The sequence below is a fragment of the Mustelus asterias genome, unplaced genomic scaffold (genome assembly GCF_964213995.1).
Source record: "Mustelus asterias unplaced genomic scaffold, sMusAst1.hap1.1 HAP1_SCAFFOLD_1025, whole genome shotgun sequence".
Classification (NCBI taxonomy): domain Eukaryota; kingdom Metazoa; phylum Chordata; class Chondrichthyes; order Carcharhiniformes; family Triakidae; genus Mustelus; species Mustelus asterias.
Window position 1 is genome coordinate 115,478 of NW_027590970.1, and position 20,523 is coordinate 136,000.

At 45.6% G+C, this 20,523-nt stretch overlaps 2 protein-coding genes across 4 annotated transcripts; one reads left to right on the forward strand and one right to left on the reverse strand.

Annotated features, from left to right (window-relative positions):
* Window positions 1-11,279: 11,279 nt before the first annotated feature.
* On the forward strand, window positions 11,280-19,328 carry LOC144487760 (uncharacterized). Of its 2 annotated transcripts, XM_078205836.1 has the most exons (3): window positions 11,280-11,387; window positions 13,613-14,830; window positions 17,371-19,328. In XM_078205836.1, the coding sequence occupies exons 2-3, from the start codon at window positions 13,722-13,724 to the stop codon at window positions 17,522-17,524; spliced, it is 1,263 nt and encodes a 420-aa protein (XP_078061962.1). In that variant the 5' UTR covers window positions 11,280-11,387; window positions 13,613-13,721; the 3' UTR covers window positions 17,525-19,328. The 2 variants fall into 2 exon arrangements, with proteins under 2 accessions (XP_078061962.1, XP_078061963.1); XM_078205837.1 differs by lacking the exon at window positions 17,371-19,328 and having other exon boundaries at window positions 13,613-14,834.
* Window positions 16,546-20,476, reverse strand: LOC144487763 (uncharacterized). Of its 2 annotated transcripts, none has more exons than XM_078205839.1 (2): window positions 19,306-20,476; window positions 16,546-16,798 (listed from the first exon to the last, which is right to left on the reverse strand). In XM_078205839.1, exon 1 carries the CDS (start codon window positions 20,377-20,379, stop codon window positions 19,330-19,332), a length of 1,050 nt encoding a protein of 349 aa, XP_078061965.1. In that variant the 5' UTR covers window positions 20,380-20,476; the 3' UTR covers window positions 16,546-16,798; window positions 19,306-19,329. The 2 variants fall into 2 exon arrangements, with proteins under 2 accessions (XP_078061965.1, XP_078061967.1); XM_078205841.1 differs by having other exon boundaries at window positions 16,690-16,798; window positions 19,290-20,476.
* Between the last annotated feature and the right edge of the window lie 47 nt (window positions 20,477-20,523).

Below are 20,523 nucleotides of genomic sequence, written 5' to 3' on the forward strand. Positions count from 1 at the left end.
TCTCGGGGTCACTGTTTAAACAAGTGTTGCGCACAGAGACAGAGATTAGATATTTTTCACACAGTGGGTCGTGAATCTTTGGATCTCCATTCCTCAAAAGTAGATATATATCTCTTGGGGCAGAAGGGATATTATGGGGGGATGGGTGGGACAAGGGTATTGAATTTGAGGATCAGCCATGACCATAATGAATGGCAGGGAACGTTCAAAGGGCTGTATGGTCTACTTCCGCTTCTATTTTCTATGCATGTTTCTATGTAAACATGAGGAACTTGGGGCTGAAGTGTAACCAAAAGGCCATACGACATAGGAGCAGAATTAGGCGACTCGGCCCATCGAGGCTGCTTCACCATTCAGTCATGGGCTGATATTTTTCTCATCCCCATTCTCCTACCTTTTCCCCATAACCCCTGATCCACTTATTAATCAAGAACCTATCTATCTCTGTCTTAAAGACACTCAATGACCTGGCCTCCACAGCCTTCTGCAGCCAAGAGTTCCACAGATTCACCACTCTCTGGTGGGCCAGTGGGCTGACGAATGGCAGATGGAATTTAATTTCGACAAATGCGAAGTGATGCATTTTGGTAGATTGAACCAGGACAGGACTTACTCAGTTAATGGTAGGGCGTTGGGGAGAGTTACAGAACTAAGAGATCTAGGGGTACATGTTCATAGCTCCTTGAAAGTGGAGTCACAGGTGGACAGAGTGGTGAAGAAGGCATTCGGCATGCTTGGTTTCATCAGTCAGAACATTGAATACAGGAGTTGGGACGTCTTGTTGAAGTTGTACAAGACATTGGTAAGGCCACACTTGGAATACTGTGTGCAATTCTGGTCACCCTATTATAGAAAGGATATTATTAAACTAGAAAGAGTGCAGAAAAGATTTAGTAGGATGCTACTGGGACTTGATGGATTGAGTATAAGGAGAGGCTGAATGGACTGGAACTTTTTTCTCTGGAGCGTAGGAGGCTGAGGGGTGATCTTATAGAAGTCTATAAAATAATGAGGGGCATAGACAAGGTAGATAGTCAATATCTTTTCCCAAAGGTAGGGGAGTCTAAAACTAGAGGGCATAGGTTTAAGGTGAGAGGGGAGAGATACAAAAGTGTCCAGAGGGGCAATTTGTTCACACAGAGGGTGGTGAGTGTCTGGAACAAGCTGTGGGTACAATTGTAACTTTTAAAAAGCATTTAGATAGTTACATGGGTGCGATGGGAATAGAGGGATGTGGGCCAAATGCAGGCAATTGGGATTAGCTTCAGGGGTTTTAAAAAAAAGGGCAGCATGGACAAGTTGGGCCGAAGGGCCTGTTTCCATGCTGTAAACCTCGATGACTCTGGCTGAAGAAATTCTTCCTCATCTCTGTTTGAAAGGAACATCCCTTTAGTCTGAGGTTGTGCCCTCTGGTTCTAGTTTTATCTACTTGTGGAAACATCCTCTCCACGTCCACTCTGTCCAGGCCACGCTGTACCCTGTAAGTTTCAATAAATTCCTCCTCAACCTTCTAAACTCCAACAAGTACAAAAGCCGTGTAACCGCTTCAGGTAAGTATTCCGGGATGCAACCTCTCATACTGAATATGTACATGACCCATTAACTTCTCTCGGCTGCAAACGTCAGGTGCAGCCTGGGAGTGGGTGAAGCTGTTTGAAAATCTGATGCTCAAATTTAGTCATGTTTCCGAGCACTCGGACCCGGTGGGAGCAGAAACACAAAGACCCGCCCCCTCACGGTTGCGTCACCAAGACACCAGCGCATGCGCTCTGCTCCCTGCTCAATCAAGATGGCGGCTGTTAACCTGAGCTTCGTCTCGGGAAAAAGACCTGAAGCTGCAAACACGGGCTCATATTCGATTTTTGAGGCCTTTAACAGGTATTTAGAAACCGTCTACGTCCATCCGCCGGTTCCATTGCTCCCTCGATGTTTCTGCATCCTTACCGGCTGCTGATGAGACAGAGGAACTTCTCTCCACTTGCTGTCACCCGCACTGCGCGTGCTGCAGACGCCTTTGCTTACTGCGCACGCGCACGTCTCCCATGGGTGGAACAGGGAACTCTTCCGATTGGTCCGGAGCTGCGCATGTTTCAGGTCCCGCCCCTCATTCACTCCGATTGGTTGGAGGACCAGCCGCTCCCGCTCGGTCCTCCAGTCCCGCCCCCTCTTCCGATTGGTTCGGAGCTGCCGTCAATCAGTCCCCTGGGCATTGTGATGTGGAGCATGCGCAGTGTCATTGCTGTCCTTGGCGCTTGTTTGTCCCGGAGAAGCGGAGTCAGCGTTAGGCGGTGGCTGGGAGGATTTGGAAACACTTTGTGGATCCGCAAACCCTTCAGAATCATTGTCAGCTCCCTGGTTTGCAGCTGCGGGGCTTCTCCCTCCCTCCCGGGAACAGGCCCAGGTTAACGGCCCCATCCTGGCTCAGCCACTGGAGGATGGTTCACATCAGAGGATGGGGGAGGGGGACAATAAATAAGAGGTTACACTTTGGCCTCAAATCAATGAGGACTCTGATCTCTGGGAAGGAAGGAAACCCTGGGAGGTGGGCGGGGAGGATTCACAAACACCCGCTGGAGGCCCCAACACCCCCAGTAAGACCCATTGGTTTTATTGTCAGTCTGCAGACAGGAGCTGGAGAACTGAACCCAGTAAGAGTTTTAACAACACCGGGTTAAAGTCCAACAGGTTTATTTGGCAGCAAATGCCATTAGCTTTCGGAGCGCTGCTCCTTTGTCCGATTGAGTGGATATCTGCTCTCAAACAGGGCATACAGAGACACAAAATCAAGTTACAGAATACTGATTAGAATGCGAATCTTTACAGCTAATCAGGTCTTAAAGATACAGACAATGTGAGTGGAGGGAGCATTAGGCACAGGTTAACGAAATGAGTATTGTCTCCAGACAGGACAGCCAGTGAGATTCTGCAAGTCCAGGAGGCAAGCTGTGGGGGTTACCGATAGTGTGACATGAACCCAAGATCCCGGTTTAGGCCGCCCTCATGTGTGCGGAACTTGGCTCTCAGTTCTGCTCAGCGACTCTGCGCTGTCATGTGTCGTGAAGGCTGCCTTGGAGAATGCGTACCCGAAGATCAGAGGCTGAATGCCCATGACCGCTGAAGTGTTCCCCAACAGGAAGAGAACAGTCTTGCCTGGTGATTGTCGAGCGGTGTTCATTCAGCCGTTGTCGTAGCGTCTGCATGGTTTCCCCAATGTACTATGCCTCGGGGCATCCTTTCCTGCAGCGTATCAGGTAGACAACATTGGCCGAGTTGCAAGAGTAGGTACCGTGTACCTGGTAGATGGTGTTCTCACGTGAGATGATGGCATCCGTGTCGATGATCCGGCACATCTTGCAGAGTTTGCTATGGCAGGGTTGTGTGGTGTCGTGGTCACTGTTCTCCTGAAGGCTGGTTAGTTTGCTGCGGACAATGGTCTGTTTGAGGTTGTGCGGTTGTTTGAAGGCAAGAAGTGGGGGTGTGGGGATGGCCTTGGCGAGATGTTTGTCTTCATCAATGACATGTCATTGATCAGAACTGAATCCAGACAGAGGAGAGGGAGGGAGGGAGAAAACTGGGAATGGAGGAAAAGAATGTTGGAGATGGTGAGATAGGTTTGGATTTCAGCCCAGGGAGGAGGGAGAGTGTGTGGGACGGGGATTTACAGATTTGGGGGAACAAGCGGAAAAAATGTTCCAGAGAAACTAGAATTGTCTGTTCAGAATTTTGATCCTGGACTGACAGGAGTTTTGTTCTCTTCTTTTGCAGGATATTTGAAGGGGAAGATTCACAGACTGGAAACTCAAATCAAATTTCATATGAATATTTTACAATCATTCGATTTATCAGCACCTAAACACTATTAGCCTTTGAACGTGGAAGGAAAAATGTTTGTTCTGCCTGTGGGAAAAGATTTCAAACATCAGTGTGACTGGAGAAGCATCGAGACACATGCACACACTGGAGTGAGACTGTTCCAGTGAACTGACTGTGGAAAGAGCTTTAACCAGTTACACAGCCTGAAAAACATCACACCATTTACTGTCAGGTGAAACCGTACACGTGTTCTGTGTGGACGAGGATTTAACAGATCATCCAACCTGGAGAGACACAAAGACACCAGCACCATGGAGAAACAGTGGAAATGTGAAGACTGTGGAAAAGTGTGTAAAACCCCATCTCAGCTGGAAATTCATCGACGCAGTCACACTGGGGAGAGACCATTCATCTGCTGTATGTGTGGTAAAGGATTCGCTCAGTCATTTAGCCTGGTGTCACACCAGCGAGTTCACACTGAGGACAGACCGTTTAAATGCTCTGACTGTGGGAACAGTTTTAAGAGTTCTGAGGGTTTAATTCACCATCAACGGGTTCACACTGGCGAGAGACCATTCAATTGCTCTCAATGTGGGAAGAACTTCAGGCAAGTATCTCACCTCACTGAACACCTACGTGTTCACACTGGGGAGAAACCCTTCACCTGCTCCATGTGTGGGAAGGGATTCACTTGTGCTTCCCACCTCACTGAACACAAACGTGTTCACACTGGGGAGAGACCATTCAGCTGCTCTCAGTGTGGGAAACATTTCAGGCAGTATTCCACCCTCACTGAACACAAGCGTGTTCACACTGGGGAGAGACCGTTTGTTTGCTCCTTTTGTGGGAAAGGATTTGTTAAATCATCCCATCTTCTTCGACACCAGCACATCCACACTGGAGAGAGACCATTCACCTGCGCTGAGTGTGGGAAGAGATTCACTACGACATCTCACCTCAGCGAACACCAGAGTCTTCACACTGGGGAGAAACCTTTCACCTGCTCCCTATGTGGCAAGGGATTCACATGTTTATCCTACCTCAGAAGACACAAAATTGTTCACTCCGATGAGAGACCCTGTAAATGTTCTGACTGTGGGAAGAGGTTTAAAAGCAGAAATGAACTGATGAAACACCAGCCTCTTCACACAGGGGAGAGGCCGTTTGCTTGCTCTGTGTGTGGGAAGGGATTCACTCAGTCATCACAGCTCAGCAACCATCAGCTTGTTCACACTGATAAGAGACCATTTAAATGCTCTGACTGTGGAAAGAGCTTTAAAAGTGCAGGGAATCTGCAGAGACACCAAACCACTCACACTGAGAGAGGCTGTTCAGCTGCTCTTCATCTGGGAACTGATTCACTACTTCATCCCAAATCACTGAACACCTGCGGGTTCACACTGGTGGGAGGCCATTCATCTGATTTGAGTGTGGGAAGTGTCATCCAGCCTGCTAAAACACCAGTGCACTCCCACTGAGGGAGTATGTTCACCTGCTCCGTGTGAGACAAGGGATTCAATCAGTTCAGCAGCTTTATTTCACATCAACTTGTTCAGACCGAAAAATAAATGGTTTTGATGTTCTGATTGTGACGAGATTTAAAAGTGCAATGGATCTGCTGCAACACAAGCACAACACTGAGCAGAGGCTGTTTACCTGCTCCATGTGTGGGAAGGGATTCACTCAGTCATTGTATCTCAGTGAACATCAACTTGTTCACAATGAGAAAAGACTGTTTAAATGGTTGGACTGTGAGAAGAGGTTTAAAAGCTCCCTCCCTAACAGCACGTGTACCTGCATCATAGGGACTGCAGTGATTGAAGAAGGCAGCTCACCACCACCTTCACAGAGTAATGAGGAAGGGGCAATAAATGCTGGCCTGAGCGTTTGAAAAATGGATAGAAGTCATCGGTGATTTTTCACTCAGTTATTAAGAAGCAACAGTTTAGATATGATACATAAAAGACATACAACCTGTAATAGATAAGATCCCGGATGAAGGAAATACTGATCTCCGCTGATCGCTGGAGGTGATAATCTCCTCGGAATGGGATGTGGACAGAGATGTCCACATCCTGTAAATTAATATGAAAATAGTAATCTGCTGAGACACCAACCCACAGATACTGGAGAGGCCTTTCACCTGCAGTGTGAGAGAGAAGCAATTTATTCTCATTCACCCTGCAGACACACCAGTGAGATAACAAGTGATTCCAGGGGTTGGATTCTGCTTTAATCACATCCGGGACTCAACTGTGTTCATTCTGACATTTGGAGTTTTTTTTCTCAGTTGACGTTAATAATCCCTGGAACTGGGCTGGAGTTTAATAATCTGTATATAATTAAATCAGCTTTGTGACAAACTCAGTGTCGGAGTCCTTGATTTCACTAAGAGGAGACTGATTGATGTCCTGTTACTGATTGTTCCATTGTTGGGTCTTTTCCCCTTAATGGAAGATTTATATTTATAATCGCGCCTTTCACAACTTCAGGATGTCCCAAAGTGCTTTTACAGCCAATGAAGTTCTTTGAAATGTAATCAATGCCTTAGTGTAGGAAATGCAGTCCCCAAATTGTGCACAGCAAGATCCCACACACATGTGATTGTGAGCAGAGAATCTGTTCAGTGATGATTGTTGAGGGATAAATATTAAGCAATAAACTTCTCTGCTCTTTGGAATAACATCCTGGGGAGTTTTACACCCAACTAAGAGGGCAGATGGGGCCATGGTTGAAGGTCTCATCTGGAAGATGGGACCTGTGACAGTGCAGTGCTCCCTCAGAACTGCATCAGAATATCAGCCTGGATTTGATGCTGATGTTTCTGGATGTGGATTTGAACCCTCAACCTCCTGACTCAGAGATAAGAATGGAACCACTGAGCCACAACTAACTCATCATTACTCTCGATTATTTCAGTTACTGTCATGGACAAGTGTAAGGTTTTAGTCTGGGGGGATTATAGATGACCAGAAATACCCACAAAATGGATAGAAGTCACCGGTGATTTTTCACTCAGTTATTAAGAAGCAACAGTTTAGATATGATACATAAAAGACATACAACCTGTAATAGGTAAGATCCCAAATGAAGAAAGTACTGATCTCTGTGTCTGGAGGTGATATTCTCCTCGGAATGGTTTCCTGATTCTGGATTAGAAGGATGCCGATCTCCTGTCTCAGTCACCTTTACCCACTTTGAGAAGCTCTTTGTTGTTTGAAGTGATTTCCCCACACAAAATTCCATTTAAGTAGCTTATTTCTGTGGCGGGGGGGGGGGGGGGGGGGGCTGGTGGCTGGTGTTGGTGTTTATGTCAATCATTTATTTAATTATCATTTGCAAGGGACAGATGTTCAGTGAATTCCCTGCTATTTCCATTCGAGTCAGAGAGGTTTAAGCATGGAAACAGGCCCTTTGGCCCAACTTGTTCATGTCGCCCCTCTTTTTAACCACAAAGCCAGTCCCAATTGTCCACATTTGGCTCATATCCCTCTTTACCCATCTTACCCATGTAACCGCCTTTTAAAAGACAAAATTGTACCCGCCTCTACTACTAACTCTGGCAGCTTGTTCCAGATGCTCACCACCCTCTGTGTGAAAAAATTGCCCCTCTGGACCCTCTTGTATCTCTCCTCTCTCACCTTAAACTTATGCCCTCTAGTTTTAGACTCCCCTACCTTTGGGAAAAAATATTGACTAGCTGATCTATGCCCCTCATTATTTTATAGACCTCTATAAGATCACCCCTAAGCCTCCTACATTCCAGAGAAAAATGTCCCAGTCTATCCAGCCTCTCTTTATATCTCAAACCATCAAGTCCCAGTAGCATCCTAGGAAATCTTTTCTGCACTCTTTCTAGTTTAACAATATCCTTTTTATAATAGTGACCAGAACTGGACACAGTATTCCAAGTATGGCCTTATCAGTGTCTTGTACAACTTCAATAAGATGTCTCAACTCCTGTATTCAATGTTCTGACCAATGAAACCAAGCATGTTGAATGCCTTCTTCACCAATCTGTCCACCTGTGACTCCACTTTCAAGGAGCTATGAACCTGTCCCCCTCGATCTCTTTGTTCTATAACTCTCCCCAATGCCTTACCATTAGCTGAGTAAGTCATGCCCTGGTTCGATCTATCAAAATGCATCACTTCACATTTGTCTAAATTAAACTCCATCTGCCTTTCGTCAGCCCATTGGAAGTCTCTTCAGTCACTTTGTGGTTCATTGCTTGCTACGACATCCTGTTTAACCTTTATGTAGTGAGTTTACACAGAGGCCATGATCACCCCACCCGATCAAGCTTGTCTTGGCCATGATCACCCCACCCTATCAAGTTTGTCTTGTTTCAGATCTGTGCTAGAGACGCGTTTTTGGCTGGGATAAACGGTCTACACTGTCTGAGAAATTCAACACATTTAAGACTTATTAAGTGGCAATTGTTTCCTGATTTCCCCATCCTTATTCACTTCTCACAAATGATTTCTGATTAACCCAGTCATTCCTAAACTACAAGCTTGTTTTAATTTCTTGATTACATATCATCACTACTCGAATGATCAGAATCAGCAATACAAACCCTTGAGCTTCCAGCAAGACTAAATGTAAAATATGGTACAAGTACATTTTTCACTCAGTAATTAGAACATTTCACTTTTCTCAGCGCAGCAGCTGGCAGCATTTTAGATTCAATACCAATTGTTCACTTCTCTTCTAGCTGGGTCATCCAGGCTGGAAACGTTGGCTCTATTCTCTCTCCACAGAAGCTATCAGACCGGCCGAGATTTTTCAGCATTGTCAGTTTTTGAATTTCTTGTTATCAGCAGATCCAGAGTTATTGGCACAGTATCGCGCTGTTTTTGCACATTTTTCCTGGCTATTTTCAAGTGACACAGTGTTCCAGCTGTTGGGTTTATGTTGTACCATCAAGTAGGCTTTGCTTTTTGCTTCAATGACACGTCATCTCTGCTGAATGGGTCTCAAACCAGTCTTTGTTGTGTATGGGGCCACCTGGACTCGAAATGTCAGCTCTTTTCTCTCCTTACAGATGCTGCCAGACCTGCTGACATTTTCCAGCATTTTCTCTTTTGGTTTGTTGGGTTTTCCACCTTTACCAAATGCTGCTGCTGCTGTCAGAAATTATTGAACTCAGCGACTTTCCAGTTGCATCAATATCAATGTTGATTGTTAAAGTTTTAATTGATGTGTCTGTAAAATATTTCACTATTTTGTTCAATGTTCCTTGATAATTTCATTTCAGAATGGGAATGTCACTGTGAAGAACGTGTAAATCAGTAATTGTCAGCAAGGATTAATCAACACTTTCTAATTGGAGATGTTAATGAATGGACCCTTTTAAACATTGACTTCTGGATTTTGTATCAATTTAGGATTGAAGTAAAAGTTTTATTTTATTGTAAACCAGTTCCTGAGTTCTTGAATTTAGGAGAAAGATCACAGGACGTGCGTTTAAAAAGGGACATTGCAGCCCCAAAAATCAGTGACATCTCCAGAATATTAAACTCCAGCCATAGGGTTTGTTAACATCAGCAAAATCAAACCAGATATTGTCAGATTATCAATCCTGAATGTGATAAACAGCAGCAATAACAACAGCAGAATCCAATCCCTTCAGTCACTTGTGAACTCGCTGATGTCTCCACTCTTTAGCTGCCTCAGTGAATCCCTTCCCCCACACACAGCAGATAAATGGCCTATCCCCGGTATGAATTCACTGGTGTATCATCAAGTTGGAGGACTTTGTAAATCCCTTCCCACATATAGAGCAGATAACTGGCCTCTCCCCAGTGTGACCTCGCTGGTGTTCAATGAGGTTGGATGAAGATCTGAAATTCTTCCCACAAGAACTGCAGTTGAATGGCCTCTCCTGGGTGTGAACTTCCTGGTGGTACTGGAGGCTGGATAACTGGGCAAATTCCTCCCCACACACGGAGCAGGTGTACAGCTTCTCCCTAGTGTGAATTCGCTGGTGCGCAGTGAGGTTGGCTGAGGACCTGAACCTCTTTCCACAGTGAATGCAGATAAATGGCTTCTCCTCAGTGTGAATAAGTTGGTGTGTCAGCAGGTGGGATGAATTGGTGAATCCTTTCCCACACTCGGAGCAGATGAATGGTCTCTCCTGAGTGAACTCGCTGGTGTAATGTGAGGCCGGCTAATTGAGTGAATCCTTTCCCACATACAGAGCAGGTGAACGGCTTCTCCCCAGTGTGAATGCATTGGTGATTTCTCAGCAGGGATGGGGAATAGAATCCTTTACCACAGTCCTCACATTTCCACGATTTCTCCAATGTGGCTGTGTCAGTGGATTTCCAGATGGAATGGATAATTGAATCCTTTACCACAATCCTCACATTTCCATGGTTTCTCCATACAGCCAGAGCTCTTGTGCCTCTCCAGGTTGGACAGTCAGTTGAAGCGTTGCTCACATCCAGAATAAGTTTACTATCGAGTCCCCCGCTGTCACTGGAACAATGTTTTTTTTCAGGTTGTGAAACTAGTCAAAACTCACTTCACTGCAACACTCAGGTGTATATCTTGATGCTTTTTCTAATCACACTGATGTTTGGAAGGTTTTTCCACAGATTGAATCTAGAAAATGAAGTTTTTCTCCATCCTAAGGCTGATGATATTCAGATCCTGATGAATAATATGAGGGTATCAGATCTTGATGTGATGTTTGATTTGAATTTCCTGTATGCAAATGTTCTCCTTTCCTGTAAAATGAATTTTAAAATGTAACCAGTGTCAGTCCAGTATTAAGATGCAGAACCGACAATTCTAGCTTCTCTGGAATATGTTTCTGTCTGTTGTTCCCCCAAATCTGTAAATGCCCATCCCACACACACTCCCTCCTCCCTGGGCTGAAATCGAAATAAAGTTATGGATAATTATTTCTGTATGCTTTTGACAAATTTGGTATAGAATGATGTCCACAGAGATGTGCAGGTTAGGTGGATTGGCCATGCTAAATTGCCCTTTGGTGTTGGGTGGGAGGGGCGGGGGGCGAGCAAGGTGAATGCATGGGGTTGTGGAGATGGGGCCTGGGTGCAGACTCGATGGGCCAAATGGCCTCCTTCTGCACTGTAGGGATTTTATGATTCTAGAGTAACAGACCTTGTGTCCAGAACTGACTGCGTGGAGTTTTTCTGAGAGGAGCCAAACCGCCTGGTTACTGACCCCTCTAACAAGAGGAAAGGTTTCCTGCAAAATATGTCCCTCAGAATTGGTAAACTTCAGTCAGGTCCCCACTCCCGCGCCAATGCTGAGAATCCAGATTGCACTAAACACGCCCACCGACATTGCCCTCTCCCGGGGACCTCACAATGCCCAGGGAGTGATTGACAGCTGCTTGGAACCATTAGGGAGAGAGGGCGGGACTGGAGGACCGATCGGAGCGGCTGGTCCTCCAACCAATCAGAGTGAATGAGGGGGCGGGGCTTGGCTGTGAGTGAAGCATGCGCAGTCCAGTTAATGGCGACGGAGACAAGATTTTGTTCCTTGGATCTGCCATCCGTAACGGAGAGAATGGCGAGACGAAGGGAACCACGGATCAGGTGTGACTGGATACGTTCCGTAAACACGTTACATAAACCGCAAATGCGGAAAAATACCCCACCGTTTCCCGTGAACCGTTGCCTCCTCCCTGCAGCAGGGGCCGCAGCTTTCTCACAGAGCTGGGTTTAGCGGCCGCTATCTTTATCCAGGCATTAGCAGCAGAGCGCATGCGCGGCCCCATCTTTGTTCGGGGCAGGAGCAGCAGAATGTGCGCATCGCTGCCACCTTTGTTGGGGGCAACAATTTTGATTATCTCCAAGTGAGAATCTCTATCAGCCTGTTTCACTCTGTCACTTCCAGTTTCTGACTGATGAGGCAGAACAATGATATATATCCAGGGCAGTCACCATTATTTGTATTTATATTGTGCATGAATAGAATTAAACTTTTGAAGACATTTCAGAGAAATGTTATGAAATAACAATTGACTTTGAGTCACATGACGAGATATTAGGTTTTAAGGAGAATCTTAACTGAGAAAAGTGAGGTGCTGAATCAGAGAGGTTTAAGGAGGGAATTCCAGAGCTTCTGAAATAGGCAAAATCAGTAATGTTGGAACGATTAAAATCGGGAATGCTCAAAATTAGATGAGTGCTGAGATCTCGGAGGGTGTGGGCCTGGAGGAGATTACAGAGATTGGGATGATTGCAACCATGGAGGAAAACAAGGATAAGAAATTTACAATCTTGGTGCATCTTAAAATGAAGCATTGTAGATCAGTGAGCATTTGTTTGTAGATCAGCATTTGTCAATATATGTGCCATGGGTGCCACAGTGGTTAGCACTGCCACCTCACAGCGTCAGGGACCCGGGTTCGATTCCCAGCTTGGGTCACTGTCTGCGTGGAGCTTGCATGTTCTCCCCATGGCCGTGTGGGTTTCCTCCGAGTGCTCCGGTTTCCTCCCACAGTCTGAAAGACATGCTGGTTAGCTGCATTGATCCGAACAGGTGCCGGAGCGTGGCGACTAGGGGACTTTCACAGTAACTTCATTGTAGTGTTAATGAAAGCCTTACTTGTGACTAATAAATAAACTTTAGCTTTAACTTTAGTATTTAAATGGGGGACATTTCTGCTCATCCAGCCTTGGATGTCAGACAAGTTCGGATGCTATGTAGCTTGGAGGGGAACTTGCAGGTGATGGTGTCCACATACTCTTGCTGCCCTGGTCAAAGAACAAAGAACAATACAGCACAGGAACAGGCCCTTCGGCCCTCCAAACCCACGCCGCTCCCTGGTCCAAACTCAACCATTCTTTTGTATCCCTCCATTCCCACTCTGTTCATGTGGCTATCTAGATAAGTCTTAAACGTTCCCAGTGTGTCCGCCTCCACCACCTTGCCCGGCAGCGCATTCCAGGCCCCCACCACTCTCTGTGTAAAATACGTCCTTCTGATATCCGTGTTAAACCTCGCCCCCCTCACCTTGAATCTATGACCCCTCGTGAACGTCACCACCGACCTGGGAAAAAGCTTCCCACCGTTCACCCTATCTATGCCTTTCATAATTTTATACACCTCTATTAGGTCACCCCTCATCCTCTGTCTTTCCAGGGAGAACAACCCCAGTTTACCCAATCTCTCCTCATAACTAAGCCCTTCCATACCAGGTAACATCCTGGTAAACCTCCTCTGCACTCTCTCTAAAGCCTCCACGTCCTTCTGGTAGTGTGGCGACCAGAACTGGGTGCAGTATTCCAAATGCGGCCGAACCAACGTTCTATATATCTGCAACATCAGACCCCAACATTTATACTCCAGGTCCATCCAGGTGGTGGAGGTTGAGGGATTATGAGATTGTGGTTCAGTTCTAGGTCGAGAGAATGCCTCCCATTTGCCCCTGTCTCTTGCTACTTTCTCTCTGTCTCTCTCTCTGTCTCTCTTGTAACATAGATTTCTCTGGCCCAGGGTGCTACATCATTGAATATGATGATGACATGTGGTTGAAAGGCAGAGCAGCCTCGATAGGCTGAATGGCCTATTCCTGCTCCTATTTCTTGTGTTCTTGCAGAGGCCAGAACCTTGTGTAGACTCAGACCAGAGGCAGGCTTTCTTCCCTGAAGGACAGTACTGACCATTTCACTTCTGACAAAGGATCAAACAGGTTTCATGGTCACTTTTTCCTTGTGCCAGCCCCATAAATGACCAGATTCATTCAGCTCAATTTCACAACCTGCCTTTGTGAGTTCTTTCTCATCCCCTTTTTTCTGTTTAAAATCAATTTTAGATTATCTGAAGTGGAGGATTTCCAATCAGAAAACTCAAACCAAACATCCCATCAGGATCAGATGGAGTCACCCAATTTATTGTAAGCTGAATATTTGTGAATTTTGAACATGGAAGGAAAAGGCACTGTTCACAGTGGGGAAAAACAGTGGGAATGTGGGGAGGGATTCAGATCTCCATGTGAACTGGAAACTCATCAGCCCAGACACACTGGGGAGAGGTCATTCACTTGCTCCAAGTGTGGGAAGGGATTCTCTCGCTCATCCAGCCTGCTGCAACACCAGCGAGTTCACACTGGAGAGAGACCTTTCAATTGCTCCGACTGTGGGAAGGGATTCGCTCAGTCAGGCAACCTGTTGAGACACCAGCGAGTTCACACTGGAAAGAGACCTTTCACTTGCTCAGAGTGTGGGAAAGGATTTGCTCGGTCCTCTGACTTGATGGCGCACCAGCGAGTTCACACTGACGAGAGACCATTCAAATGTCCAGACTGTGGGAAGTGCTATAAAAGTTCCCGGGACCTGATACTCCATCAACGTGCTCACAGTGACGAGAGGCCATTCAGATGCTCTCATTGTGGGACTGGGTTCAAACAATCATCTCAACTCACTGAGCACCAGCGAATTCACACCGGGGAGAGGCCATTCACCTGCTCAGTGTGTGGGAATGGGTTCAGTCGGTCATCTAACCTGCGGACCCACCAGCGAATTCACACTGGGGAGAGACCTTTCACCTGTTCTGAGTGTGGAAAGGGATTCACTCAATTATCCACTCTGCTGAATCACCAGAGTGTTCACAATGAGAAGAGACCATTTCAATGCCCAGACTGCAGGAAGTGCTACAAAAGTTCCCGGCAACTGCTCCACCATCAACGAGTTCACACTGAGGAGAGACCTTTTAAATGCCCAGACTGTGAGAAGTGCTTTAAAAGTTCTGGGGAACTGATGCGCCATCAACGTGTTCACACTGACGAGAAACCATTCAGGTGCTCTCACTGTGACGCTGGGTTCAAGACATCATCTGACCTCACTGTACATCAGCGAGTTCACACTGGGGAGAGGCCATTCACCTGCTCTCAGTGTGGGAAGGGATTCACTCAGTCATCCTCCCTGCTGACACACCAGCGAGTTCACACCAGGGAGAGGCCGTTCACCTGCCCCAAGTGTGGGAAGAGATTCACTCAGTCATCCAATCTTCTGAGACACCAGCAAATTCACAAGTAATTTAAATAAATTAGCTTTGTGTTAACAGTGTTTAATCTTTTAACATCTTTAACATATGTTATTTCCTTTTGAAGGGTTCCCCCGCTCCCCTGTCTCTTCCATCCTCACCTCCCAACAAGTGTGAGGAGCTCATGGAGCTTCTTTGTAAGATTGGGACAATCTGATCAGCTGCCTCTTCTGCTTCCCTCCCTTCCACAAGCCCACCGGGACAAACCATGTCTAAAGTTCCGTCTTGCCCAAGCCCAGAACCTACAGCTTTCTCCAGTTTCTCTCCTATCTCCCTTCATGCCCTCTGCATCTTGTCCATGAGACCTACCTTGTGCTCCATCAATCCTACTCTCACTAAACTGCATGATTCCAACTTCCCCACATTGGGTGATATTGTTGACGGTTCTCTTTTCTCTCACACTGTCCCTCTCACTTTCAAATCCACTGTCATCACCAATCCTAAAAAAACACTCAATCCTACAGTCTTTGCCAACTGCTACCCCATCTCCAACCTCTCTTTCCTCTCCAAAGCCCCTGAACTAGGTGTCCCCCAAGTGTTTATCCTTTGCCCCTCCTGTTTCTCATCTACATGCCGCCACTGGGTGACATAATACAGATAGACTGTTGTCTATCTTCTTCCTTCTCAGCTTCTCTGAGCTGTGAACCGGGCAGCTGAAAGCTGATACTTATTAACTTTTTCTGGACACAGCCCCTTGTACATGATCAATGGCGTTCCTGAACTCTGGTTCACATGATCAGTCTCTGATTGATTTAATTCCATCTACAGGTCCAGGCAGAGGGCGATCGAAGGGGTCTTCAACCTGACTGTCTGCCCCCTCTACCGCAGCTATATTCGTGGCCAGGTGTCCCTGGAAAGGGAGCATGCAGTGTCCGAAGGCACCACTGAAGCCTTCCATGCCCGCTGGGCACTGCAGGGACTGGGGTGTATTATTGACCCCTTTAATCACATTTTAATTTGATGTTTTAAGTTTCCTTTCCGCTTTGTTTTTGTTTCGGGCAGTTCCCCTCCTTTTAGGGAGCTGCCCCTTTTGAGTTGTCCCGAAGTTAAGCTGATTTTGTTTATTTGGTTGGACACAAGAAAGATGTTCCTGATTGATGTCGGTGGTGTGTAATCAGTTTCTGATTGGTTTCTTCATGGTGATGGTCATCTATCGATCATTTCCTGCAGCCTCCTGACTGGCCCTCTAATGTATCAGTTACTTTCAGAGTCTGCCTCACGCTATAACCTTTCCTGTCATTTTATTAAATTTTATGGCTTCGTACTGAGATAACGGGGGGGGGCCTAAAGATATCTTCTTTGTCACTTAATTGAGAAAAACAAGTTTATGGTGTCAAATCCCAATGGTTAACATTTGGGTTCATTGTCTCAAATGTCTAATTGATGTGTAGGAATCCTGTAGAGTTCTCATTGGGGCAGGTGACTCTCAATATATTTTGGTTAAAGAAAGTGCTTGCTGGTTTTTGTAGTGGTTGCCAGATCTTGGAACACAGTTAATTAAAAGGACACAAAATGACACACAGCCTTAAACTAATACAGAAATTACAAAGTTACTTCAGATCTGAAATCCAAAGAAAGTGGCATCAAATCAGTGTGTAAAAGGTGAGATAGCAGGAAACACATATAAATACAGCATAATACATTCAATTGATAAATGTTCAAAACTAATTAGTCAGAATAACCACTACGCTATGAAAACTGATTGGAGAACTAAAATCTTTAATTTTTCAAATCAAAGATAGTTATAAAGTCTGAAGGAAAGTGACTGCTTCTTTTAAGATATTACAAGTTAAAAGGATACATTAATTTACGATACAGTGCTGAAGGTTTGAAACTTCACAGCTGGTTTCTTCACACAATATGGCCTCTAACTCAAGTATAACTGTTATTGTCAATGGCTGAGGAGTTAACAGTTCCAGACCTCAGCTCATCCAGAGTTGATGGGATCCACAGGACTCTGTAATTAAAGTATAAAAGTGAAGCTTTACACCGGCCTAGGGTCATGTGATGTATTTCACTTGTCAAATGAGAATGCAGTTACAGACAAAGCCAGTTACATGATACTAATATATTATAATTCAGCAGAATAGCACATCAGGTTAATTGATTAATAAGCTTCAATTACTTGATGATTACACATAACTAAGCTACAAACTATTAAATATGACTATTCCTACAGTCGAACAGTCCAGTCAAGCAACAGGCTGACACAGTCATACTTTGAATCATATCTTACTGCCAATGTCTCACAGGAACAAGGAGCAGGATTCGGCTATTTGGCCCCTTGAGTCTGCTCCACCATTTAATCAGATCAGGGTTGATCTGATAGTAACCTTAAATCTGCATCCTGCCTGCCCCCAATCTGTCATCCACTTGCTTGCCAAGAATCTATCTACATCTGCCTTAAAAATATTCAAAGATTTTGCTTCCACCGCCTTTTCAGAAGTGTTCCAGAGGTTCACGACCCTCTGAAAGAAAATATTTCACCTCATCTCCGTTTTAAATGTGTGAACCCTTATTTTTAAACAGGGACCTCTCGCTCGAGATTCTCACAGAAGAGGAAACATCCTTTCCACATCAACCTGTCAAGACCCTTCAGGATCTTCTATGTTTCGATCAAATTTATCTTACTCTTCTAAACTCCAGCAGACACAAACCTAGCCTGTCCAAGCTTTACCCATAATCCACACATTTCTGGCATTAGTCTGGTCAATCGACTGCTTCCAATGTATTTACATCCTTGCTTAAACAAGATGACCAATACTGTACACTGTACTCCAGATGTGGTCTCACTGGTGCTCTGGATAACTGAAGCATAACCTCCATATTTATGTAATCAATTCCCCTCACAAATGATAGCTTTCCTAATTACTTGCTTTTCCTGCTTACGAGCTTTTTGTGATTCATGCAAAGAACAAATAACAGCACAGGAACAGGCCCTTCGGTCTACGCTGATCACATTGTCCTCTCGAGACCAACCACTTATATCCCTCTATTCCCGTCTGTTCATGTGTCTATCAAGATAAGTCTTAAATGTCGCTAATGTATCTGCCTCAACCACCTCACTTGGCAGTGCATTCCAGGCCCCCACCACCCTCTGTGTAAAAAACCTTCCCCCGCACATCTCCACTGAACCTTTCCCCCTTATCTTGAACTTGTGCCGCCTTGTAATTGTCATTTCTGCCCTGGGAAAAAGCTCCCAACTCTTCACCCTATCCACACCCCTCATAATTTTATAAACGTCTATCAGGTCGCGTCTCAGCCTCCGTCTTTCCAGGGAGAACAATCCCAGTTTATTCAATCTCCAGAACACTCAGATCCCTCTGCATCTCAGAGCTCTACAATCTCTCACCATTTAGATAATCTGCTTCCCTTTTATCCTTCCTGCCAGAATATCCTGTCCTCCCAGCAGTTCAGACCTGAGTAGAGGGAGCAGCACAGAGGTGTACAGTGCAAGTGAGTCATCCTGGGAGTCCTCAACTTGAAATTCTTTTTTATTCATTTGTGGGAAATGGGCATTGCTGGATGGCCAGCATTTATGGCCCAGCCTTGTTGCCCTTGAACTGAGTGACTTGCGGGGCCATTTCAGAGGGAGTCACATGTAGGCCAGACTGGGTAAGGAGAGCAGATTTCCTTCCCTGAGGGCATTAGTGAACCAGATGGGTTTTTTACAATAATCAACAATGGTTTCATGGTCATCAGTAAATTCTTAATTCCAGATTTTTTTCATTGAATTCAAATTCCACCAACTGATGTGGCAGGATTCGAAACCCGGTCCCCAAATCATGAGAGAAGTTTCTGGATTAATAGTTCAGCAATAATACCACCAAGTCATCACCTCCCCTAGTTCAACATGGAGTGTAGGAGAACAAGTCAGGAGCAGCACTAGGTACCCTAAAACTGAGATTCCAACCTGGTTACTCTGTAACATGGGACTATAAGCACGCTGAACAGTGGAGGCAGCATGTTCCAGGCAGGGCCAAGCGATCCCACAAACAACGGATCAGATCAAAGCTGCAGTCCCCCCACATCCAGTCGTGAATGGTGGGGGACAATTAAACAAATCACAGAGAGAGAAAGCTCCACAAATATCACCATCCTGAATGACTGGGGAAAGAAGTGGATCAGTGCAAACAACTGTGATTTGTGTTTGGTGATCGTGGATGTGTTACTGATGCCTTCCATGGATTCCAAGGCCAGGAAAGACACTCTGGAAGGTATGGGGAGCTGGGACTTGTCCAGGAGAGTAACAAGGTATGAAAACTGAAATAATCTAGAACTAGGAAGGAGAAAAGGCCACAAAAATGCAGCAATTGGTAACAAGACATTGATTAATATTTTCTTATCCTGGAGAAATGAAGGTCTCAGCTTTGTGTCTTAAACAATATTAGTTAATTTGACATTTATCCAGAGTAATAAACCCCAGCCCAGTTATAGTAATCACTAACATCAGCAAAAACACACCCCAACTGTCAGAATGAAGACTGTTCAGTCCTGGATGTGAATAACAGCAGAATCCAATTCCTCCAGACACTTGTCAATTTGCTGGTGTGTTAGAAGATGGGTTGACTGAGTGAATCCCATCTCACACTCAGAGAAGGTGAACGGTCTCTCTCCATTGTGAGTTTGTTGGTGTCTCAGCAGGTGGGGTGAGTGAGAAAATCCCTTCCCACACTCAGAGCAAGTGAACGGTTTCTCCCCGGTGTGAATGTGCTGGTGTGTTTGCAGGTTGGATGAACGAGTGAATCCCTTTCCACAGTCAGAGCAGGTGAATGGTCTCTCCCCGGAGTGAACTTGTTGGTGCCTCAGCAGAACACTTGAGGTCTTAAAGCTCTTCTCACATTCAGAACATTTGAAAGGTTTCTTATCTGAGTGAACAAGTTGGTGTGATCTGAGGCTGGTTAAATAAATGAATCCTTTTCCACACAAGGAGCAGGCGAATGACCTCTCCCCAGTGTGAACTCGCTGGTGTTTCTGGAGGCTGGATAAAAGAGTGAATCCCTTCCCACACACTGTACATCTGAATGGCCTCTCCCCATTGTGAACTCGCTGGTGTATCAGCAGATCACTTGTGGTTTTATAACTCTTCTCACATTCAGTACATTTGAAAGGTCTGTTATCAGTGTGAACCAGTCGGTGTGTAGCGAGGTGGGATGATCGTGTGAATTCCTTCCCACACACACAGCAGATGAATGGCCTCTCCCCAGTGTGAGTGCGTTCGTGTTCAATGAGGTTCTGTGATCGTTTAAACAGCTTCCCACAATGAGAGCAACTGAACTGTCTTGCAATGTGAACAATCTGGTGCTTGACCAGGTCCTCAGAGCTTTTAGAGTTGTTATCGCTGTCAGAGTGGTTAAAAAGCCTCTCTTCAATGTGAGCTTGCTGGTGGGTCAGCAGGTGGGATGACTGAATGAATCCCTTCCCGCACACGGAGCAGGTGAATGGTCTCTCCCCAGTGTGACTGCGGCGATGTATTTCCAGCAGCGATGGGTAACTGAATCCCTTCCCACAGTCCCCACATTTCCATGGTTTCTCCATGGTGTGGGTGTCCTTGCGTCTCTCTAGGTTAAACAATCTGTTCAAGCCTTGTCCACATAAAGAACTTGTGTATTATTTCTCAGTAAGGGAATCAAGGGTCATGGGGATAAGGCTGGAAAGTGGAGTTCAGGATTATATCAGATC

What these genes read in the sequence shown, in the direction of transcription:
- LOC144487760 (XM_078205836.1), top strand. Translation starts at nt 13,722, where the DNA reads ATGGAAGGAAAAGGCACTGTTCACAGTGGGGAAAAACAGTGGGAATGT. An exon ending in AGACACCAGCAAATTCACAA is followed by an intron (nt 14,831 to 17,370) that starts GTAATTTAAATA and finishes ATTTTTAAACAG; the next exon opens with GGACCTCTCGCTCGAGATTC.
- LOC144487763 (XM_078205839.1), bottom strand. Translation starts at nt 20,379, where the DNA reads ATGGAGAAACCATGGAAATGTGGGGACTGTGGGAAGGGATTCAGTTAC.